This window comes from Mesoplodon mirus (genome assembly GCF_964341445.2).
Source record: "Mesoplodon mirus genome assembly, chromosome: 14".
NCBI classification, from domain to species: Eukaryota; Metazoa; Chordata; class Mammalia; order Artiodactyla; family Ziphiidae; genus Mesoplodon; species Mesoplodon mirus.
In genome coordinates, this window is record NC_138990.1 from 69,178,259 (window position 1) to 69,202,510 (window position 24,252).

The 24,252-nt window shown below is 39.6% G+C and overlaps 2 protein-coding genes across 4 annotated transcripts in view; one reads left to right on the top strand and one right to left on the bottom strand.

Moving 5' to 3' along the window:
* The window catches only part of ERLEC1 (endoplasmic reticulum lectin 1), a 41,027-nt gene extending 33,404 nt beyond the window's left edge, over nt 1-7,623 (top strand). The window contains exons 14-16 of one of the 3 annotated variants that reach the window (XR_014295847.1): nt 1,797-1,871; nt 6,573-6,638; nt 7,378-7,623. Coding sequence is in view for 2 of the 3 variants with exons in the window: in XM_082642107.1 (XP_082498233.1) it covers nt 1,797-1,868 (72 nt within the window). In the remaining variant the exon portion in view is untranslated. Of the gene's footprint in view, nt 1-1,796; nt 2,713-6,572; nt 6,872-7,377 lie in introns of those variants that run through there. The other 2 variants (XM_082642107.1, XM_082642106.1) reach the window with 2 other exon arrangements.
* An 11,388-nt stretch (nt 7,624-19,011) lies between these two features.
* On the bottom strand, nt 19,012-20,649 carry GPR75 (G protein-coupled receptor 75; the record flags this gene model as incomplete). Its single annotated transcript, XM_082642104.1, has 1 exon — nt 19,012-20,649. Exon 1 carries the CDS (start codon nt 20,632-20,634, stop codon nt 19,012-19,014), a length of 1,623 nt encoding a protein of 540 aa, XP_082498230.1. The 5' UTR covers nt 20,635-20,649.
* Between the last annotated feature and the right edge of the window lie 3,603 nt (nt 20,650-24,252).

The following is a 24,252-nucleotide window of genomic DNA, read 5'->3' on the forward strand; positions in this document are numbered from 1 at the left end:
CAATTGCTCCACATCCTTACCAATATTTGGTATTGTCAGTCTTTTTTATTTTAGCCATTTTAGTGATTTTAATTTGCATTTCCCATATGAAAAGTGTTGTTGAAAACTTTTCATGTGATTATTCATCTGTATACCTTCTTTGGTGAAGTGTCTGGCCAAGTCTTTTTAAAGAAAAAATTATTCTGACACAAAATAAGGAAGGAAGACTTTATTCAGGACTGTTGCCACAAGTGTCAAGACTATCACAATAGGGGAGAGAGAGTCAGCTCATCTCCAAATACAGCAAAGACAGCCAGGGATACATAGCCAACAAGCAGAATGGGGTGTTGGGGAGTAGTCATTGTATGGCACATTACTAAAAGACATCAGGGGTAGGGGATTCTTGCTAAACTGACTTAACAGAATTATTGCTGAAGGCTGGCCAGGAAGATGAGATATCAAAAGTGAGAGAGGAAGAATTTGATCAGATATGGAGGGTGGTTAGATATTGAGAGTGAGGGATTCTCTCTAAACTGACTTATCAGAATTACTGCTGCAACTGGACTTGGCAGGCCCAGGAACAAAAAGAGGCCTAGTCAAAAAGAGGGTTCAGGGGAACCTTACTATCATTTTGGTCAAGGAGAGAGTCTTTCTCAGTCTTTTACCCATTTTTGTTGGTGTTGTCTGTCTTATTATGATTTATTTCTAGGAGTTCAAATATATAATGGACATGAGTTTTTTCTATTTTAATTGAACATTTTTCCCCTGATCTGTGTCTTGACTATTCTTTTTCTTACTGTCTTTTGATGATCAAAAGTTTCTTTGATAAAGTTCATTTTATCAATTTTTTTCCCATTTTATTGCTAATGATTTTTTTGTTTTAAGAAATTTTGCCACCCCAAAGTCATGAAGGTATTATCTTCTACTTCCTTCTAGAAATATGGTTCTACCTTTGGTTATGCAATGAGCAAGGGTAGTTTTCTTTGTTATTTATCCTGATTGGAGTTCACTGAGCTTCTCGGGTTTGTGGGTTGATATAATTCATTAGGTTTGGAAAAATTTTGGTCATCATCTTTTCAAAGATTTCTTCTGCCCCACCTTTTTTCTATTTCTGGGACTCTGATTAAACATGTTAGTTTGAAGTTGTCCCCAAATCTCAGGCCCTTTATTTTATTCTTACCTTCTTTGTTTCAATTTAGGTCATGTCATTTCTATTGAATTGTCTTCAAGTTCATTGATTCTTTCCTCTGCTGTGTCCTGTCCACCCCTTTGAATGAATTTGTATCTGATATATTTTTCATTTCTAACATTTCCATTCGGTTCTTTTTTATGGCTTCATTTCTGCTAAAATCCCCCATCTATTCACACATGTTGACTACCTTTTCCACTATTTCCTTCATTATATTTATTATAGTTATCTTAAATCTGATCATTTTAACACCTGGCCCATTTTTGGATTGTATTTTTTTTTACCTTTTTCTTGAATTGTACAACTTATTATTTTGCCATATTCTGCTACTTTTTTGTTATATAAGACCTAGCTATGTATTTCTCTCTCATTCTTATCCTTTACTCCTTTCTCTCTCATCTCTTTTACTTAAAGATAAAAATACCTTCTCTACCTATCTGGTATTTTATTTGGATGACTAAATTGTTTTCTAAAAAGCTCAATTTGTAGAGATAACATTGGATGGTTTATCCAAAACAAGGACTCATATACATTTATCAAATTTATAGGTATTCATTCAGCAGAAAAATACTGAATAAAGTATTCAGCTTAGCAGCTTTTTAATGGTTTTATTGTTGTTGTTCTTTAGGTTGAATCTCCAGTGATCTGTAAAATCTTAGATACAGCAGATGAAAATGGACTTCTTTCTCTCCCCAACTAAAGGGTAACAAAGTTCAGGGGAAAAAAAAGATCATTGGAAGTCATGATGATTTGTCTGACCATGTGTCCCATTATAGAGCTCTCAGTCATTGGACTGCATCTAAAGGATTGTATAAAAGGACTCTCAACCACTTTGTGAATATGTATGTGTACATAAGAGGTTATTGATAAACTTCTAAGGCAGACATTTTGTTTCACCTTTTTCATTTTTGTTGTGTCTTATGAACTGATTGTGTGTTTTCTTTGCTTGGATAATGTGATTCCAAAATAAATCCTGTCCAAGCAATTTAGAGTCCATCCTAATGAAATGTCATAATCGTTGTACCTATTGAAAGTTTTTAAATAATAGATTTATTATGTAAATTATAGTATACACACTAGCTAATAAAGTAAGGATAATGAAGAAGGAAATTGACAGGAGGTTGTTTAAATGAGAGACTGTGTTAAATATGTAATTTCTAGTGCCTGAAATCCTTTCAACAAATTTTTATTTAGCAACCGCTCTCTACCAGGTATTAAACTAGAAATTGGACACACAGTAAAGCCTCACATATAAGTTTTCTTCTCCTCTGTTAATCTCAAGAAACTCTTATTTACAATAGGTTGCTTCTCTCTCAGAACTTTTATCTGTTTCTTTCTCCTTGATATGAGTGTGTTTCCCCCCAAAATATGTACCTGGTATAAACAGTCGGTGATTCTTCTCTTTTGATTTAGAATGATTTATCCTAACAAAACACACTGTGCTGGCTATCCTTTGTACTTGCCTACTATATACTACAGATTTTAGTTCCGGACAGTTTTCTAGCACAATATTTATTTTAAAGTGAATAAAATGTCCACAAGCAGTGTTGTCATGTAGTCAATGGCAGATTATACAGTTTCTTTATTTTCTCCATTACTCTGTTGCACACAACATCATCCTGTTGTATTTTGGACATAAATGTCTAAATAAGGGCAGAAAAGTACCCATAAGATACTTTCCTTTTCCTCCTTCTCAGCAGTTCTGGTCAAAGATATTTTAGTTTGAGAAAAGGTTAATATAATTGACTATTGGAAGGCTATCTATAGACTTTAGTAGGAAGCAGCACATGTAGAAATAGCATGCACTTCGAATTCAAACCTAAATCCAGATACTCTCTTTAACGTACTAGCTGTGTGATCCTAGACAGCAGTTAACCACTTCGAGCCTCACTTCCTCTATTGTAGAGAGACTACTTATTACTTCATAAGGTGGTTGTATCAGTGCATTAATTTTCTCTGTATATAAAAAGCCTAGCAGGTTCCCAATAAGTGTTAGTTTATTTCCTAATATCTCCCTTGTCTCCTGTTAACATAATAAGATCAGAGACCAAAGCCATTAAAATTTAATTCTTTAATAAAGTATAGAATTATATTTACTATATCAATTAATTAAGACAAACAGGTTTACTTTCACATTTAGATTAAAGGTATAGGAGAGGAGAGAGAACTGTGAAAGCTTAGTACCAAAAAAATACTTGGGGAATATTTAGGCCAAACTCTTTCTTTTGTAAGAGAGGGGGGAAAAATCTAAAAAACTGTATTAGAATAGTTTACTACAGAAGATTCTTAAAAATAGAAGTCATAATAAAAACTAAGTCAGCCTTCTGTCTTGGCTAACAGCTTAAACTTCTTTGAGAGGAAAGCTAGGCCAGGTATCTCTATAGCCCTTCTAAATCTTGGGTCCCCTATCAGTAATCTATGAAGTTTTTTGATCTCTAAATTGTTTGTTGCTACCTCGATTGTGCAGCCATTCTTCTATATTAGTAGGCAGGAAAAAGGGCTCAGCTACAATATGCCTAATGTACTTTGAAAAGTCTTTCTCAAAGTGGAATCTCTATTAAGGTGGGTGCTAAATCAGATTCTTTAGCCCAGAGCCTAAGACTCTGCATTTGAATATGTTTCCTGAGTGATTCTCTTTATTTTAAATAAATTCTCCAGTGATCAAGGATCACTGTGACTCAGGCACTTCACTTTTAACAATTTCACACATACTAACCCTCCTGATTAGGGTTTCAGGGAAATAACTAGTAGCTCATTTTACAGGAAGATTGTGACATGGAGACTTTTTTTTTCCCCCTTTTTCAGCTTTACCTGCTTTTTTTCAAGATACCACTAGATGGGGCCTTGTTTATATCCTTGTATCCTTGATTAAAGGGACTTCGGCAAGAAAGGGCAACAGATTATCTCAGCTAAACTGAATAGTAAGCTTTGTGTACAGTCCTTGGTGAACTATCCTTTTCAGTCAGTCTGATATACAAAAAGGCCTGACCTGATTTGTGACAAAGCTTAAACTTCATAGTACATAATCAGGCCAAATTATTGACCCAGTAGCACCAAATAGCTAACATAAAAGGTCTCAATCTAAAAAGGAAAATAAGAAGCAAGATTTGAATTTTGAATAAATAGTATTTGAAATCAGAGTTTCAAATGAAAATAAATATCAGCTATACTAGAAAGTGATTTTAAACTCTCTTCCTAGTGTTGGGTAATTTTACTTACCAGGGCTTACATTTCCATTTGAACATACAAATAGAACTATTTTCATATGTGTGTATGTTATATGTTATGATGAGCTGTTGAGGTAAAAGTTTTCAAAATATATTGCCATGATGACATGGCTTAAAAGAAAATCCATTTCTCCATTTCTTTTTTTCAGTTGTTTGACAGGGGTGGTAGAGAAACCATGGATCACTACGTACCAAGAGCATGCTTTATTTCAGTTGCCAGTAGTCTCAAAGTAGGTTGTACAAGCAGGCGAGATGATCCAGTGGATTATGGGAAGAAAATACTAGAAATTCTACTAATTTTTCATCTGCAAAAGAGGAATTGAGCTTCACTAATATTTAATATGTGGACTGACACTGGTGCACACAGTCATTCATGAATCAGGTTTCATGTAATAAAACACAAAAGATCCTGAGGGGAAGAGTGGGTGTTACACATGTAGAGGAGTTGGTGGGGATACAATTATTCTTCACTTTTACCATATTACAGCATTGTAGAGTAACTAAATACCTCCATCACCTTTCAGAAAATTGAATTGTCACTTTAAATATTAGCATCGAGACCACACATTAGGTATATAACCCATCAGAATTAAGGTGAGAGGTTAACAGCTTACTTTCATCAGTCATGGCTTCAATCAGGGTGATCCTGGTATCTTACAAGTCTTCTCTATTAGTAATAACACAGTATACTAATGCTTTTTTGCAGTGATTAGGAAGAATGATCATGTTTTCCTCGCTTGCATTCAAAAGAACTACAGTCTGAAAAATAGAATTCCATTCTTTAACACCTAAAGAACATAAAGGCAGGCCTGGCAGTCTCAAAACTTATAAAATGCAAAGAAGAAAGTCAGAATTACTAACAAATGGAATATAGGGCTTGTAGTGTTTTGCATCCACACCTATTTGTAAACTTTTAAGAATTTTAGAATTTTTTATATTTGAAATAAGTGTGCATCAAAAGCAAGTGAATCAAGCAGAAGTTCTGGAAATGGTAATCATCTCAACTATGGAAGACACTTGTGAGACTATGAAATAATGCTAAACATCTCACATCTAATCATATACTACATTATATATTTCAAATCTGTTAAATTGCTTTCCAGCACCTTTCAATAGAATAAATTATGCTTTGCCTGAATTTAAGAAAAAATATTGCTTTCTGTATATTTGCCTGAAGCACAAACGTAATTTTCACTTTGTAAATATATAATACTAAAAAATCAAACATCCTTGAAAGTCCAGCAAAGTAGATTGTAAAACCCAGTAAGTCAAATCTGCTTTACTATCTAAACTCACTCAGTAATACAGCCAAAAATAGTGAACTTTGTTGGGTTCTAAAAGCTTCTTTGTCCTCAATAAAATACTAGTTTGCCAGTTAGTCACCAGTGGTCTTTAATAGCAGTAAAAACCAATTTACTCATTTAAGAATTCTATCAGAGGTCCAAATATTATCCCATAGATTCGAAATATATTAATAATTGGTCAAGGAGATTGGAAGTCATTTTTCCCCTAGATCAGTTTTCCATACTTATAGTTACTAATATTCTTAAGCCATCTTGGACTTCCCTGGTGGTCCAGTGGCTAAGACTCCACGCTCCCAATGCAGGGGGCTCGGGTTCGATCCCTGGTCAGGGAACTAGATCCCACATGCCGCAACTAAGAGTTCACGTGCCACAACTAAAGATCCCACGTGCCGTGACTAAGACCTGGTGCTGCCAAATAAATAAATATTAAAATATATATATATATTCCTAAGCCATCTTGAGAAATCATTTGCTGGAAAAACTTTCATTAACCACCTCCAAGAAAGGGTTTCACCCCCAAAAAGCCAGTTGTAAACAATCTTATGTCATTATTCTTTGAATTTCAGATAACAGGCTATCCCAGACTCTTATAAAAATGACAGCTGTCACTTCTTGAACATTTATTAAATAGTAGGCACTATGCTAAACCCTTCAGATACCCTATGTTCACAACCCTGTGAGGTAGGTTTACTATCGTTAACTCACAGATAAGGAAAATGAGGCTACAAGAACTGAACTAAACTACAGTTGGCTGAGCCAGCAGTTGAATCAGTTTAGAATCCAGAGTCCATGTTTGTAAATAATATGCCATAGTGCTTTCTATTCACAGAGCATCTGCCCCATTAACCGCTCTCGGTTATCATCTTCCACCAGGGAGAACACACCGAGGGACTCAGCAAAATGTCCTGTAAGATGAGGGAAATGACTGATTTTGTCCTGGTAACGTATGACACCCATTTTTTTCCATATATTATTTTTATCATGGAACTCCACTAACTTTTCTTAAGCTGATGCCACAAATCGGGCAAATGAAAGTTCACTAACGAGATTAAAGTGTTACCTTGGAAATTCTAGCTTGGTTAAATGCCATCAAACCCTACCTCCTTTGATAATCCTCCTGTGATGGTAAACGATGCAAGTGCAGTGACGATTTATCTAGATCCAGATTGCATTTATGATTAAATGATAAAAATAATTCCTTTATCTTTTATTTGTTGGAGTAAAGAATATGTCTTAATTTTGTTTCTTCTCAGACCCTGCATAAAATTGACACTCAACAAATATTTGCTGAATAAATTATTGAACCTTCATCCTCTCTTCCCCAACTACTCCAATTCCCATGGGTTTCCTAACAGTCTTTATTTTTCAGTGTTTGGTGCTTGGAGGAAAAAAATGTTTTCCTCAGTTTTACAATGGTTGGGAAAGAAAAAGGAGTAGAATTATTGATTTGTTCCTTCTGTATTCCTTTTCACTCAGGTTCCCCCCAACATTGTTTAATTTTTTGCTGCTTTACACTGCTTTCCCACAGTCCCATATGTTGCTTCTCCTTCCTAACAGGAGTAGTGTCTTTGCCTCCTTATTGTGTTTCATTTCTCCCACTAGTGGGCAGTGATTGAGTAAAGTCCCTGATCTCAAAGGTTAAGAAAATTAATTTTTTTTTTTTTTTTTGGCCATGCAGCTTGCAGGATCTTAGTTCCCCAACCAGGCATCAAACCTGGGACCCTGCAGTGAAAGCGCCAAGTCCTAACTACTGGACCACTGGGGAATTCCCAAGAAAATTCAATTTTCAGTCTCCAACTCCATGTACTTAAAACAGGCCAGTTCTGAGGGACTCTGAACTCAAAGAAAGTGTCTAACATTATGGTTCTCTGTGAAGAATACAATTCCCAGTCATATCTTTCCTCAGAGTGATATTAATAAAATCAGTTCTTACAATTTGTTTGACATACATTGTTGCTAAACCCAAGCAAATGTGCAAGAAACTTTCATAAGCCCTTCCTAACGTCAGATATGAAATGTATTGAATCTGAAGCATTTATACAGGTTACAAAACCTATCCTAGTGCCACGGCCCCAGAAGACAGGCATAAAGCACCCTCTGTGACTTGCTCTACTTTTTAAGGCCTATCTGGCATCTGAACAAGGTACATTTTGCAAAACATCAGGCTTTGCATGAAAATCAAGGTTCCCACAGTTGAAAGATCTCCCACTCATCAGCATGCTACAAGCAGCTGAAGGTTTGGAAACGTGTCAAAAAAACAAACCTTCACAGAAATGGAACTCAGAGAAACAAACTGAACCAGCTAAGTGTATTTATTTTTTTTAATCAGAATTATCTCTTTATTGGGGTAAAGGAGGGAAAATTCACTAATTTGTCCATAAACAATAAAGTGATATTTTTACTTTGGTAATATTAATCTCAAAGGCACTGTACCTAAACAGATTGCCTGTTAACTGTCTCTTATGGAAAGCAGAATTTCACTAAATCTGCACCTTTATTCAAATTGTCATCTACTTTAAAGTAACTGGTATCGTCCCTTCTGTCCCTCCAAGAACCAGTTACCCCTTTTCTCCTTAACTCCTTTGGTTGCTGAAGAGTTTGCTTTTATCCTCAGAGTCCTCAGGCTGCATTATGAGCCAAGAAATTCGAATGAGAATGAATGCAGGTTGTCTGGCAGCTCCTGGGCAGCCAGGGTGGTCACTTGGGAAAAGATGCCCTTAGAGCTGGTCTCCTGAGTAAACAGAAACGCTTTGTAGTCCTCCTAAATCAAGACCCATATCCCCTTTCATTAGAGTCCTGCTGATAATCATCCTGGGAATATAGAGAGGGATACAAAAAGTAACAAACATGGGGAAACTGTAAGCCAGCCAGATAGATATCTGGGTGGACATCACTTTCAGGCTTTATCCGTTCAATCATTTATTATATGATTCATTTATTCAACAGTCATCACTGGAAGCCCACCAGGGCCAAGGACTAATAGGCACTAGGGATACGGTGCTGATCAAAATAGACAGCTGTTGCCTTATTACAGCTTTTTTCTAATGGAGACAGCCAGTAAACAATTATATGTAACTATTATGAACTGAAGTGTGCCCCCCACCCCCCAATACAGGTGACTGTATCTGAGATAAGGCATTTAAGGAGGGAATTAAGGTTAACTTAGGTCACAAGGGTGGGGCCCTAATCTGATAGGACTGGTGTCCTTAGAAGGGGAAGAGACACCAGAGACCCCCTAAACTTCTCCCTCCACGCACATACAGAGAAGAGGCCACATGAGGACACGATGAGAAGGCAGCCTTCCACAAGCCAGGAAAAGAGACCTCAGAAGAAACCAATCCTGATGGCATTTTGACCTTGAACTTCTAGCCTCCAGAATTGTGAGAAAATTAATTTCTGTTATTTAAGCCAGTTAGTCTGTGGTATTTTGTTACGGAAGCCCGAGCAGGCTAATACAGTAGCATAATGTTGGGTAATGATAAGAATTATGAAGAAAATAAAGTATGGCAGAAGGATATATAGTGATGGGGTGGAGAGCTATGTTGAATATGGAAACTAGGAAAGGCACTGGGGGAAGATCATTCCAGGCTGAAGTATTCCTGGGGGAATTAATTCCCTGACATGAGAACAAAATGGAGGCGTGTGAGAAATAGCCAAAAAGGCTGTGTAGCCCAAGCACATTAGGCAGAGTACACATGAAAGGAAATGAGGACAAAGGAAACCAGGGGCCAGATTATTAGGGCCATGTAGGCCATAGCAAGGACTGCAGATCTTGTTCTAAGTGGGATGGAAAGCTGCTGCAAGAGAGTGACAAATATGATTTACTTTAAAAGGGTCACAGACACACAGGAAGGAGACTGTGGGAGAGAAAGACTGGAAGGTGGGAGAATGGTTATGAGGCTAGTTTAACAGTCCAGGTGAGAGATGGTGGGGGTATGGGCTAGAAGGGATGGGGTTGAAGGAGGTGAGAAATAGTTGGATTCAGAGTATATTTTCAAGATAACTGAGGATTGCTCTATCAATTAGATGTGGCATGCAAGAGAAAGAAGAGAATCAAGGGCCCTGACTGAGCTGTGCACTGGTCATTGCGGTGCTGTTTACTGAGATGATAAAACAGCAGGAGGCACAAGTTTGTGGGGAGCAGGTTTGAATCAAGAGTTCAGTTTTGTACATGTCTATTAGACATCCAAGTGGAGACGTTGAATAGGCAATTATTGGATAGACCAGCATGGAGTTCAGGGAGGGTTAGGATTAGAGAGAGAAAATGAGTGTCATTAGCATTTAAGTGGTATTGAAAGACTGAATATCGTTAATCACTGCGAGCACCTGCTTCTCAATTTACAGATCCATATTTAGGGGTGGGAGAGGAAGTAGGGAGCTATTTTCCTATCTTTGTGCTCCCCCTTTCCCTTCTCCATACCCTCAAAAATTACCCCATCTGGCTTCAAGCCCTCACTTCAAGAGGACTTCACACTTGGGCCGGTGTTGCTGACTGGTACGCACTGAAGCACATTCCCCAGTCACCTGCCGAGGCAGAGTCCTCCCACTGGTGGAGCTTGGCTGCTTTGGCTGTGGTTCTAAGCTCAGTCTAGGCCTGCCCTCTCTAAAGCCTGGATCCCTAGAGGAGGTGAGCCTTTTTCCCTGACCGCCTACCTGCCTCTCCTCACCATTCCACAGACCTGGTGTCTTCACTGACTCTCGGCCTTCCTTCAACTCCAGTAGGGAGGCAGTGAGAGCAAATCTCTTTTACGGGACCATAGACCTCTTTCGGTAATGAAGAAGAAAAACAACAACTGCTTTAAGTGAATAAGGGAGAAAACGCCTACCTCTGGGAGTCAAAAGTCCCACTGTAGTTTCCATGTATCATTGCCACTAAACTGAATGAAGAGGATGACCTTGAAAGGGGAGCCTCCATAATCTGGCCTGGCTAGGTTATGGAGAATTATTCAAGACTGAGCCATAACCCAAAGTCAGATCTGGTGGGAACCTGAACCTGCCAGCACCCAGGAGTGCTACTGGTGGCCTAGCATAGAGATCTTCAAACTGGGGTGCAAGTATCTTGAGCATGAAAAAGGGATCCAGTTTATAGATGCTCATTTTCAGTTCCCGACAACTGAGCTGTTTGAGAAGGCTACTGTGCCTTACTCTTAAGACTTCATGCCCTTTCATTACTGCCCCTTCCCACTTTAGAAAAGAATTCCCACCTGGAATCTTATGAGGCCATTGCTTCTGGATGTAAAGAGTTCCTAACCAAGGAACTATTTAAAATCTTAGTTTTAAAGAAAGATCCTTAAAGTATTTATCAAGGGACCATAATTTTGTGTTTTACCCTAGCTTATACTAAACACCATATATCACCAGTTCTAAGATAAGTGTTTTTTCACATTGTAACCTCTCTGAAATTGGTGTATTGTACTATCATGTAAGCCCAATGGTTGCTGTTATTACCTGCACTTGTGCATTTTCACAGTCAAAACTTGTAGAATGCATAGTGGACGTATAGTGGAGCACTTTTTTTTTATCACCTAAGAAGCAGAGCTGTGGGGTGAAAGTGGACAGTGGGTGGTGAATCAAATGAGGTTAACAATATTCCTAAAGCAGAAGACAAATTCTTTTGTCTAGAATAACTCTCTAGGTCAAGTAGATGAGTTTCTAAATTTAAACCTATCACCCAGAGATACATTCCTTGTTGCCAATTCAGTTTTGACAACTTAAAAAACTTCTGTAAGGGCAGTCTGTAAGGAAACGCTCTATTCCCAGCTCTCTTTCTTATTTGCTAGGTTGACTGAAGGCAATTTTCCTCTACATTACTTTCCTTGAACAGATACAGGTTTATGAGTAATTTCAACAGTATTCATAAAATGAACCTGCTCTTCAAAAGTTTGATGATGTGATCATTTCAACAGAAAAAAATAGAAGGTAAAACATGTACATTCTGGTTACAACTATGTACAAATGCATGTGTATATAGTAATAAGGTTCTGACGTGAATTTTGAGTAATATTTACAATCTTATTTATTGAATTTTAAAAATAACACTCCCATAGAAACTCTCCTAACTGACCTCCACTTTAACAACCCAGCAAGTAACAAGTTCTCTCTTCCCTCTATAGACTATTCTGCAGAGTACCCATGCACACCACATGCTAGTAGTCTACTCTCTATGTATAAGCACTTTTGCTGCCATCTCTCTCCGGATCAAACAAACACAATCAGTAAGAATACAGATTTGAACTACACAATCAACAGGCTTGACCTAATGGACCTGTAGAAAACATTTTACCCAACAAAAAATATACATTCTTGGGACTTCCCTGGTGACGCAATGGTTAAGAATCCACCTGCCAATGCAGGGGACACGGGTTCGATCCCTGGTCCGGGAAGATCCCACATGCCACGGAGCAACTAAGCCCGTGCGCCACAACTACTGAGCCTGTGCTCTAAAGCCCGCAAGCCACAACTACTGAAGTCCGTGCTCCACAACTACTGAAGCCCGTGTGCCTAGAGCCCGTGCTCTGCAACAAGGGAAGCCACTGCAATGAGAAGCCCACACACCACAATGAAGAGTAGACCCCACGCGCCGCAACTAGAGAAAGCCCATGCACAGCAATGAAGACCCAACGCCGCCAAAAATAAATTTATTAAAAAAAAATACACATTCTTTTCGAGTATACTCAGATTGTTTACATAAACTGTCCATCTATGGGAGCATAAAGCAAATCTCAATTTTCAAGTGTTGGAATCGTATATATCTCATTTGCCACAAGGTCATTAAGTTAAAAAATCAATAATTGAAATATCATTATTGGAAAATTAAGAGAATCACTTCTAAATAATTTGTGGACCCAAAGAAAAATAATAATGGAAATTAGAGCATATTTAGAACTAAACGATAATGAAAATAATACTGTAGTAAATTGTATTATTGTCCCAAATAGCTTCTAACTTCCCTGTATAAAATTAACATCCTGACACTTTCTCTGCCTTTACTGTTTTATTTTTCTTCATAGAACATATCACCACATAAAAATTACGTATTTGTTTACCTGTTTATTTTATCTTCCTTAGCCTAATATAATTGTCATGGGAACAGAAACTTCTCTCTTGTGTTCACCAGTGTATCTCAAGTTCCTGGCACATAGTATTCAATAAATATCCATTAAATGGGGCTTCCCTGGTGGCGCAGTGGTTAAGAGTCCACCTGCCGATGCAGGGGACATGGGTTCGTGCCCTGGTCCAGGAAGATCCCACATGCCGCCGAGCGGCTGGGCCTGTGGGCCATGGCCGCTGAGCATGCGCGTCCGGAGCCTGTGCTCCGCAACAGGAGAGGCCACAGCAGTGAGAGGCCCGCGTGCCGCATAAAAAAAAAAAAAAAATCCATTAAATGAATGAATACTGTTATTACTTTACTATTTGGGGGTTCTCTTTATCAATATTAGTTCTCTTCTTTAGTTCTTCTCCAATATTAATGTTGCCATTCCCTTTTTCTTTTTCTTCATGTAAGCTTAATCTACTTTTGCCTCTTAATTTTTACATCAGTTTATCTTACGTTTATCTATTCCAAGCAGCAAATTTTGCATATCTTTTTTTTTTTTTTTTTTTTGGCAGCGCTGTGCGGCTTGTAGGAGCCTAGTTCTCCAACAAGGGACTGAACCTGGGTCTTTGGCAATGAAGGTGCAGTCCCAACCACTGGACTAACAGGGAATTCCCTGCATATCATTTTTTAAAATATTTATTTAGTTAGTTGCACCGGTTCTTAGTTGCAGCAGGTGGGCTCCTTACTTGTGGCATGCAAACTCTTAGTTGAGCCATGTGAACTCTTAGTTTCGGCATGCATGTGGGATCTAGTTCCCCGACCAGGGATCAAACCTGGGCCCCCTGCATTGGGAGAATGGAGTGTTAACCACGGGGCCACGAGGGAAGTCCCCTACATATTTTTAATTCAAGGATTTTTGTCTTTTATAAATGACATTAAGCATTTACATTTATTTTCTTGCAGTTTTTATTTCTGTAATCCTGCTTTATACTCCCTAAATTTTGTTTTCTTAGTATTTCCTTCCCTCCACTATTTTATAAAAGTTATTTTCTCAGACTATGCAATATGCTAGCAGAGGGCAAATGGATAGGAAGTAGGGAGTAGTGGAAGTTACAAAATACCAACCACAACTTCCTGATCAGAAGCAAGTAAGGCCTATATTAGCACCCATATTTTCTCCCTTATGAAACATTTCAACCTATTTCTTGTTCTTACCCTGTTTTCTCTGCTACTTTCTATAAGATGTGTTTGTTGGTGGTTATTGGGCTGCACCCCACAGGCCTACAAGGCCTGTGCTTGCCCAGCTTCAAGACTGAAGAAAGCCTGGAGTCAGCAACAGAGACATCAGTGTGAGACAGGCTGAGACCTGGGACCCTTTGCTGCAGTGCTGCAATGCTTGCGCCTGGACTAACGTCTCCTGGAGCAAGAAAATACTGATACAGGGGCTTCCCTGGTGGCACAGTGGTTGAGAGTCCACCTGCCGATGCAGGGGACACGGGTTCGTGACCCGGTCTGGGAAGATCCCACATGCCGTGGAGCGGCTGGGCCCGTGAGCCATGGCCGCTGAGCCTGCGCGTCCAGAGCCTGTGCTCCACAACGGGAGAGGCCACAGCAGTGAGAGGCCCGCTTACCGCAAAAAAAAAAAAAATACACTGATACAAAGAAAACTATAAGGGACTAAAAGTAGCTGCTGTCCATGCACAGTTCGGGCAAATTCTAGACAAAAGATACAAAAAGACCAAAAAAACCCCAACTGCCACTTCTGAAGAGCTGGGAGTAAAAACAGGGTGTCAGGAGCCAAAGCAGGGTACTGCACGTGCCCCCAGCACTCAATACCAACAAAGGGGTGGGCAAAACAACTAAGCCACCCCTCTGGCGCGACCCCTAGACACACCCCTACCCTCATATAAGGAACCAGCTCCTTCCACCTTGGGGAGTGAGCAAGGGAACTTGTTACTTGTTTTCGCTACCCTCCTGCTGCAACAGAGGCCCCAGTAAAGCCTCGCCTGAATTTCTTGACTGGCCTCTTATCAATTTATATTGACTGGAGAAGACCAAGAACCCTGGTCGGTATCAAATGGTTTAATGGATGGGGGAGCTTACATGTCTGAAGCAAGGTCCTGGAGCGACAGCCCACTGTGTGTGGTGGACGACGGGCAGGACATGGCAGCAGTCTTTGCTCCCTGTGGGGGGAATTACCATTTATAGGGGAATTGACATCAGGTGGGCTCATTAGTTACCAGGGAAACCAATAGAGGGGCAAGCCTCTTATCACGCCTCTCACTGCCCCTTTGATAAGAACAATCACCAGCTGGGGCAAGTTCGCAGGAAGGTCAGTCATGTGAATAGGGTGCAGGTGAAGCAGGCACCGATTGGGCAGGGGATGTACAGAGAGCAAGAGAACAGTCATCTTAAGTGGCCGGACCATACAGTGGTAAACTTTACAATTTCATCCTTAGGTTACAGAATATAAAGTTGAGATTTTTGACTGAACCAGAAGAGTAACATTACCAAGAAATAGAATAGTTGATCGGACTTTGCATCTTTCCTCTGGAGGAGAGGAGGCATGTTTTTGTTTAAATGAGAGAAGTTGCATTATTTCAAATGGGAGAGTTCGTGTTCTTTGGAAATATGGCTAAAGGAGCAGCTATAAATGTTAAGCACCAGAAAGATGGACCATTGTGGACGGAGTGGATTGGAACTCAGTATCTGTTCTGAACCTCCTTTTAGTTTATCTTTTTAGTGTAACTACACTTTCCAGATTCACAGAAACTAGGGTTTTAAATGTAAATTGGGTTCTGCCAACTAAATGCCTGGTGCCAAATTTCTTTCTGCGGCACTGCTTTGATGTTCAGCATTTGCTTTGGAGGTGTCAAGAGGGTTAGTTGTAGAGGTTGTGGCAGTGCAGCAGCTTCCTGATCTCTCTGGGTGTCTACTTCAACAGGTGTCCTTGAAGTCCAAGGTCCAAGGAGGCCTCCTCACTCCTTCCCTTCCTGGCTGTAGCGGAAAAAGCATCTCTGCTGGCTAGTCAGACTGGTAGTGTTTATTCTGGAATGTTTCCTGCAGACATGTCATCATAGAGCCTTGACCTTTTAATGATTGAGAAGACATCTGATTTCTGATATTCAGTTCTTTTCTGCTTAATGTTTTCTGATTCTTAAAACCGTGATTGATAAACTGAAATATCCAGAATTCTGTATCTTTTTCCAGATTCATTTCATTTTAAAGACGTTTTTGAAATGCTTAGTCAGGAGTTTTCCCACTGGGTGATAAACTTAGTTTAGTAAATAATTAACCTTTGGAACTAATTATTCTTGATTATTCTGAGCACAAATGCATGCTACACAGTGTGGTCAAACAAGTTATTTTGTCTTTTAAGAAAAAGAACTCTCTCTGAGTTTCAACACTGCTATTCTCTGATGGTTTTTAAATGATTGACAGGAAAGTAAAAGTATTGCAGTCTGATGTTCAGAAATGTTAGGTTTTTCATTATTTTTATTTTCCAAACATTAGTTTAAAAGAACATTAAAAGCATCAGAAATACAAATCTGACCTAATGGTTAACATCAGAACAATTTGCATCACAGTAAAGCATCAAGAGAAATAATTAATATACCCTGCTAATTAGTCACATTCAACTGAATTCTCATTACTTTTATAAAAGTTCTCATTTTAGCCCTTATGGAAAAGTTATATATGTCTATTTATATCTTTATCTCCATATAGACATAGATATAGATAGACATATATAACTTATGAAGAGACAAGTTACATATATCTATCTCTGTATCTGTATCTACATATATCTACACATAGACATAGATACAGAGATATAAATATACAGGAAGGCTAAGAATCTAGCCTGCTATGTATTTCATGCAAGTTAAATCAATAATTTCTTGATGAGCATAAAGAGACTGAACACCTCATATGCACATGCTTATTTGCTTTATGCTATGATTTTTACCTCCCAAACATGGGTCAAATCATCTCAGACTCAGAGGTCACAAAGGAAACCTGTCATTTTTAGTTTTACAAGTAGAAATTACTTTTTAAAAAATCTTTTATTGAGTCACATTTGAAATGCCTGGCCAAAAAAGAGATTCATACCTTAAAAAGTATGAAATAGCTTCTTGATTACAATGTTATTACTTATAAAGCTGTTTGGCTTATTGACTTAAATACCAGGTTCTGAATTTAGACAAAAGTTTCATTCCTAATTTGCCACAATTCTTCAAATGATCTTGGGAGAGGATATTATATTTCTTAATTCTTTGTTAAAAAGAGGTAATATATGAACCTACCTCATGGAAGTATTAATAAATGAAAATAGTGTTGTATTAAAAATATAAAAGCACAGTTGAAATAGGTCATAGTGACTTCCAAAAATAGCATTCAATTACCAAAGGAAAAAAAGAAGAGTGTATATTTTCTCTTCTGTTATAAAATTTAATAGCAAAAATAAAAGGACAATAGAGAGAGAAGGAAAGAAGGGAGAGAGTCCTAAAAGGTGAATTTAACAGCAAAATAAAATCCATATCTCATACTTAAGCCTCGGAAATAGAAATGACTGGTTGATCCTGGAAGGTAAGAGTTATTAGATGAGACTGAGCAGAGTTCTAGCTGAGTACCAGCTGTCTTCTCCATGTGTCTCATGACCTCTGTATTTGGGAACAGCATGGGAGAGGATGCTATTAACTGAACACCTTTCATCCAAGGGACAAAGTACCTTCCAATCTGCAATAACAGTTCTTGAATATAACAATTTATAAAGATAGGTTTTGTATCTTGATGCTCATCTTGTCTAGAAGTTATAGTTCCAAAATTGTATTGAGTTCAAATGCCAACTGTATAATGAAAACATTTTTACATAAAAATATAAGTTTACAGTTGTTATGCTAGGAATCACAGAGTATATAATAAAATTAGTTTAAATGTAGAAATACTTAATCTATTTTGCCTTATTGCCCATTTCCAGTTTAAGATTCATGGGAGAGAAATAACACAATTAGTTTGAAAACAGATCATCTTAAGAATTTTTCTACCATGGTAATACATAAACAAAGACCAAAAAAATTTTCTAAATAGTTACTTAGTCTTCGTCAGGTTGTCAACAAATCATTCTCACACAGAAGGAAAGCATAAATCAAAACACCCCCATCTCATCCTTATGCCTTCTTGTATATACAAGAGTCAACATACAACAGTCTAGCCTGCTTCCCACATAATAGCACCCTGATGAGATGACCAGTTAGTGCCTACTACCCCATGAAGAGCACCCCTCTACTATAGATGCAGTCTTCCTCACTAGGTTTCTTGGGTAAGATCATTCTGAAATAGAATAATTCATTTTTAGCAAGAAAAAACAGACTTCTTTTTAAAAGAACTATACAGGGCCTCCCTGGTGGCGCAGTCGTTGAGAGTCCGCCTGCCGATGCAGGGGATACGGGTTCGTGCCCCGGTCTGGGAGGATCCCATATGCCGCGGAGCGGCTGGGCCCGTGAGCCATGGCCGCTGGGCCTGCGCATCCGGAGCCTGTGCTCCGCAACGGGAGAGGCCACAACAGTGAGAGGCCCGCATACCGCAAAAAAAGAAAAAAAAAAAAAAAAAGAACTATACAGCTGCTCAGCTGACACAAAATAATAATGTCTATAATTAGAAATGGTAATAATCTTAATACCCTATTCTTAGTTGGCTGTCTTATGAAAAGAAAGTAACTAATGCTTGGGTATTTTTGGTAAAAATAGTTATAGATAATACATTTCTGATTTTCTGCTTTAACAATGTATTATTTATTCCAGTAAGCCTGCAACCAGAAAAAGTATATTGATCCCAATTCAACACTTCAAAGAGTCAAAATTTATAATTCAGTTAATAAAAATAATGCCTCAGTAAAGATGGTACCTTCACATTCTTTAAAAATTCCAGCTCATACTTACTTCAAAAACCATAACATTGACTCAAATGACCATAATCAGTTCATTCCCTACTTTAATACAGTAGCATGATCATTCCCTGGCATCTATTTAAAAGTTTAGTACAAAAGATTGGAGCACAGGTCAGGTGTAAAATAATAAACTTTTACATCAACTCTTAAAATGTCAAGAAACTGCAAAGCAAACCAATAGATGCTAATACTTCAGACAAAAGGAAGTCATTAGTGTCAACTGTCTAGGTCTTTAAGTTTTGATGTACCTCTGGTCTCACAGAATTTTAAAAAATCAATTAGTATCAGAAACAAAAACATTTACGTAAGATTCTCTAGCCTCCATGACTCTAAACAGAGGGGACTGGAATCTGCTTGGCTGAAGTGCTATCATACTCTTGCATTAAATCATTAGTGGTGTGATAATGCATGGCAATATATGAATTGGCAAATCCAAAAGAATTTACTGGCTGTAAGTTATGTGGGATGCTCTCTTCCTGGGATGGGCTGCTGTTATAGATACTGTAGTACGGCTCAATCCGAGTGTTGATGGGGGTTGAGCTGCTCTGACCATAATGTTGATGTCCAGCAGACATCTTGGGACTAACCACACTTTCCTTCGAATGACTTGGGCCACAGGCCTGGTCCACAAATTTCTTCTGGGGCTTTGGAGACAACATGTAGGCAGAGTTTGTTTCATGATGGGAGGATTTGTTTCTGTTGACTTCGAGGTTTCCCTTTCCCATGGCTCGAAGTCGAGTCTTCTGTTTGCAGCAGAAAAAACCCAGGCCTATGTACTGCAGACACCACAGCACTTTCCTCCTCAGCCCTGCACTGTTCCGAGAATATATAAAAGGGTTTAATCCTGACTTGAAAAATACAAGCGTAAAACCAAACAGTTCAAACTGGTAAAGGATGAAGCTCCCATTGCTGGACAGAACCACCTGCACCAAGGAGATTCCCAGTGGAAGGCAGCACACCAGGACCGACAGCACAATGATCACACAGGTGACCACCGCCTTGGAATCCTTAGCTGTGGAGAGATTGACAGCCGACACCAGCTGGAGCCTGCTGGCCGCAGGGGTTGGCAGCTGGTTGGGACTCTTGGTGTATCCGTGGGTCTGAACGTGCTGCAGTTTGTTGTAGTTCTGGTTCCTGTACAGAGCTGGCACAGTACACTGGATGGGATCTCCACCTCCCTTCACAGGGGCCCCCATGAAAGGCTGTGGTCTGGAAGCATCAACTGTGATCACAGGGGGGCACTTTCTGACTTGAGCATTTTTCCGCAGGGTCTGAGCAATCATGATGTAAGACACAGAGACCACAGCAACACAAAAGGTGAAGTCGACCACATAGAGAGACAGGATGGCTTTCCCTTCTCGGGCAATCAGACTGGACATGGGAAGGCAGAGGTGGGACTTGCTGGTTTTCAGGGTGGCCAAGGTGGCGAGGGTGAAACTGGTTGCCCAGAGGAGCAGAGTGAGGAGCAAGGTGCAGAGAAAGGAGGCCGTGCGGTTCGGCTGCTTCCCCAACACCATGCGGAGCCGGTGCAGGGCAATCACCGCCACTGTCTTGAGGGACATGATGATGAAGCCGGAGCTGGTGAGGTGGAAGGTGAAACAGAAAGCATCCGGTATGCTGCTGGCTGAACTGAAGAACAACACAAAGGTGAACATGGGGGCCGTCACGCCACAAATGAAGAGGTCACAGAAGGACAGGTTCAGGACCATGAAATCAAAGTTGGTTCTGAATTTCCTGAAGGCCGGATCAAAGAAGGACAAGAAGACAATGAAGTTGCCATAAGAGCCCAGGCAGAAGATGATTGCGAGCAGAAAGGTACAGCTCACCAAGGTGGCCGTGTGGATGAGGTCCTGGAGGTCCTCCTGGAGAGCAGTGCTGTTTTCTCCCTGGGCGTGAGGCACATGTAGCAGGGTAGTGTTGGGAGCATCCTGAGGGAGGTCCGTTGAGTTCATCTTCAGAGAGAGATGACTTCCTTCTGTGTGAAGGGAGTCAGGGCCTCAACTCACAGATGAGCGATATTTGACAAAAGAGGCCCAAGGCAGAAAAGCCTGCGCACAAAAATGCATATCCAGAAACAGAAAGGAATTAATGGAGAAAGAAGAGTGACCTCATGATCTTTTACAAAAGCACTAGACTTTTTCAGCTCTGACCCAGTGCCTAGAAAGCATTTCTCCTTGCAAAGCCCCACACAGGAAAGACACAAAGACCTCAGAATACATTCATCCAGCTGATTTCAGGTTTTATGACACAGTGGTTTCCAAACTAGTTTAAGCATCATCTGGAGAGTGGGTTAAACAAAAAACAGATTCCTGGGCCTCACCCTTGAGATTGTGATTGAAGGATGTGTGTGCAGATGTTACCTTCGGAAACTCTGCAGTGCCAGACACTGAAGACACGAGAACATGATCTCTCCACGAAAGAGATCACAATCTAGTTGGAGATCAACCTATGTAATTGCAGCCAAATGTGGCAAATCAGCTGATGGCAGCACACTGTGGGAGGAAGAGAAGGGGGACATAATCCAGCCCGGGGTGGAGGCTGAGAGAGGCTGAAGCAGCTCTCGATAAGGAGGAGCTAGTTGGGTGAAAGGCGAGGGGCAGGGAGTGGGGGACAGACAGGCTGGGAGAAGGGGAGTAGGTCTTTGCAGCAGAAGGACTGAGGCAAGAAACAGCACGTGCTGTGCTTGACGCATAGGCAAGAGGCTACTTTTGAAGTGTATACTGTGGCCTTTTACCTAACTCCCACACATCACTAACAAATCCGACTTCTTTTCCTAGGAATCCTTTATTTTCCGTTATTTATATTTTCTTCTCCCTATTTGTGATTTCTTGGTCAACTCCTCACTCTCCTTTGGAAAAAAACTTTGTGTAGGACTATATTTGAGAGGGAAGAAGTGGAAGTAATGAAGGGTGTCAGAATTATATTTGAGATTTACACTTTGCAAACTCTATATAAATGTGAGTTATCATTATCTCAGCAGGAATATCCTCGTGAAGAAGCAGGAGGCATGCACCCATTCATGCATGCATTCACCCAGTTTATATCTACCGTGTGCATACTCCCCTCCAGCTTTACGGTAGGTACTGTGGGTACAAAGATGAATAAGACACAGCCTCTACTTTTTTTTTTTTGCGGGCCTCTCACTGCTGTGGCCTCTCCTGTTGCGGAGCACAGGCTCCAGACGCGCAGGCCCAGCGGCCATGGCTCACGGGCCCAGCCGCTCCGCGGCATGTGGGATCTTCCCGGACTGGGGCATGAACCCGTGTCCCCTGCATCGGCAGGCGGACTCTCAACCACTGCGCCACCAGGGAAGCCCAAGACACAGCCTCTACTTTTAAAGAACAACTTTTTTTCTTGGTCCTTTACTTTCTTAACATTTTTTTTCCATTTTGCAATGTGATTTAAAATACACCCACACAATGTTCTGTTGTCCCAAATCCCAAAGTCCTGTGTGGCCTGGTGCCCATCCCGCTCCCAAAGATGCTTCCAGTGGTACAGCTTAAGTTGTTCCTTGGAGACTGGTGCAATGCTCTTGGCAACCAAAAATAACTTGCTTTAATCCAGTATTTTAGGAATAACCAGTGGTATAGGGGAGGTCCAGGGGTGATGTTCAGAATAGTTAACCACCAGCTCAAGCTGAGTCCCAGAGGCCTCCAGCTGTCCTAGGGTTAACCCTTTAGTTGCTGAATCATGGGGTACAGAGGAAGGGGCCTGGTTAGTGAGGATTACTGGGGCCTCCAAGCAGGAGCTATGGACCACCCAATACAGAAGTCACCCAGCATTCAATAATAGGTACAGCTGTGCCAGTGAGTATCAGACAAATTTCAGTCCTGGGGAGATCCATAAAACTAACTAGTGTCCTTCATGAAGGAAGAAGATAACCTCTTCTACATTCTCAAAGGTCAAAAGTGCAGATTATAACAATACAATGAATTTCTCCACTGGGAAGTAGGACCAACTTTTCTGTACTTTCCTTATATAAAAGAGATAGAAAAATTAATCCTGACCTTTTGTTTCTTGATGATTAGAATTAAAAAATAATAATAATGGATAGCTTATTATTTTCACTTAAAAGAGTATGTGCCTGTTTCTGAACCCTTTTTGATACCTGTGTAGTGAAAAAATAAAACCTTTTACTGTTAATTTTTTAATTGTTAATTGGAGGATTGGGGTTAACTGATGAAAAAAGAAATAGAAGAGAAAATCCAATTTGTGGAAGCAAGAAGAGCAGAAAGGTGATACTACTGTTTATAGCAAACTCCCCTGACCCCGAAGAGAGAAGCAGAAATTTGGCTTGGGGAAATTAAAATGATGAAGAGTCTGGAATTAGGATGCTAAGAAAAATATCAAGTAAGTGGGTAATAAAAAAGAAGCGGATGATGGAAGTTATGAAGACCCCAGGCTGAGAGAAATTTGGAAAGGGGAAAATGGAATGATGAGGCACCAACATTAGTCAAGGATAAGAGGCAGAAGGAAAAAAAAAGGATTTGGAGGAGTTGAGGGGAAGCTTTCATTTTCTCTCCAATTATAATTGCTTCAATAAACTTAAATGTTTTCAATACATTAAAAATTAAAGTATACATTAAAAAATAAAGTAGAATTCTGGGTCAGGAATATAAAGATCATTATCTTTATATTATATATAATTATAATGATTATGTTATATATTATATATATACTATATATACTATATATATTATATATAGTATATATAATATATTACATATATTATATATATAATGATAATGATCATCATTATCATTAGTATGTTCACTTTACTAAGTGCTTGTGATGTGCCAGGCACTGCTCTCAGTGCTCCACACTATTAATATATTGAATCGTCAAAACAACCCTGAGATAGTATAACTTATCTCTATTTTACAGATGAGGAAACTGACTCAGAGAGAGAGCACCTATCTTAAAGGGGTACAGTACGGATTTGAACCTAAGCACTTACTCTCTAAAGGCAGCACTCCACCACCAAGCCAAACAGAATAGCAAAGCAATCAAGGCAGGGAGTCCCAGGTCAGAAGACAGTTACAGCAGCTATAATTTACTGAGTGGTTATTATATGCCAGGCACTTCTACTAGAAGCTTTACATAGGTTATCAAACTTTATTTCATTCTCATTATAATCCTACGAAGTAGGTATTGCAATCCCTTCCCAACTCAAAGTTCCTGGAGCCCCAAATTTGAATAGACACACACACACACGCACACACATATATTTCCATGTACCTTTTTGGCAAGGTTGAAAAATTATGGTTCTGGTATAAAGTAACTATAAATCATTCTGATTTGGGATAATTAGAAAAAAAAGGAAGGAATCAGAGGCTGGGAAGAGAAAAGGGAGAAAAAGCAGAAGACAGAACAGAAGTAAAGGTTTGGGCAGAGAAACTTCAGAAGCAGTAAGGAAATGGAGGGAAAGTAAACCCAGGTCTTAGGACTAACTTCTGAGACTTTAAGAAAGAGAAGGCTGAGATGACAATTTGGGGAAAAGCTATGATAGCAGAACCATAAAACTCACTTATTTGGGGGAGAGGGGAGGTAAAGAATACCTATTTACTACT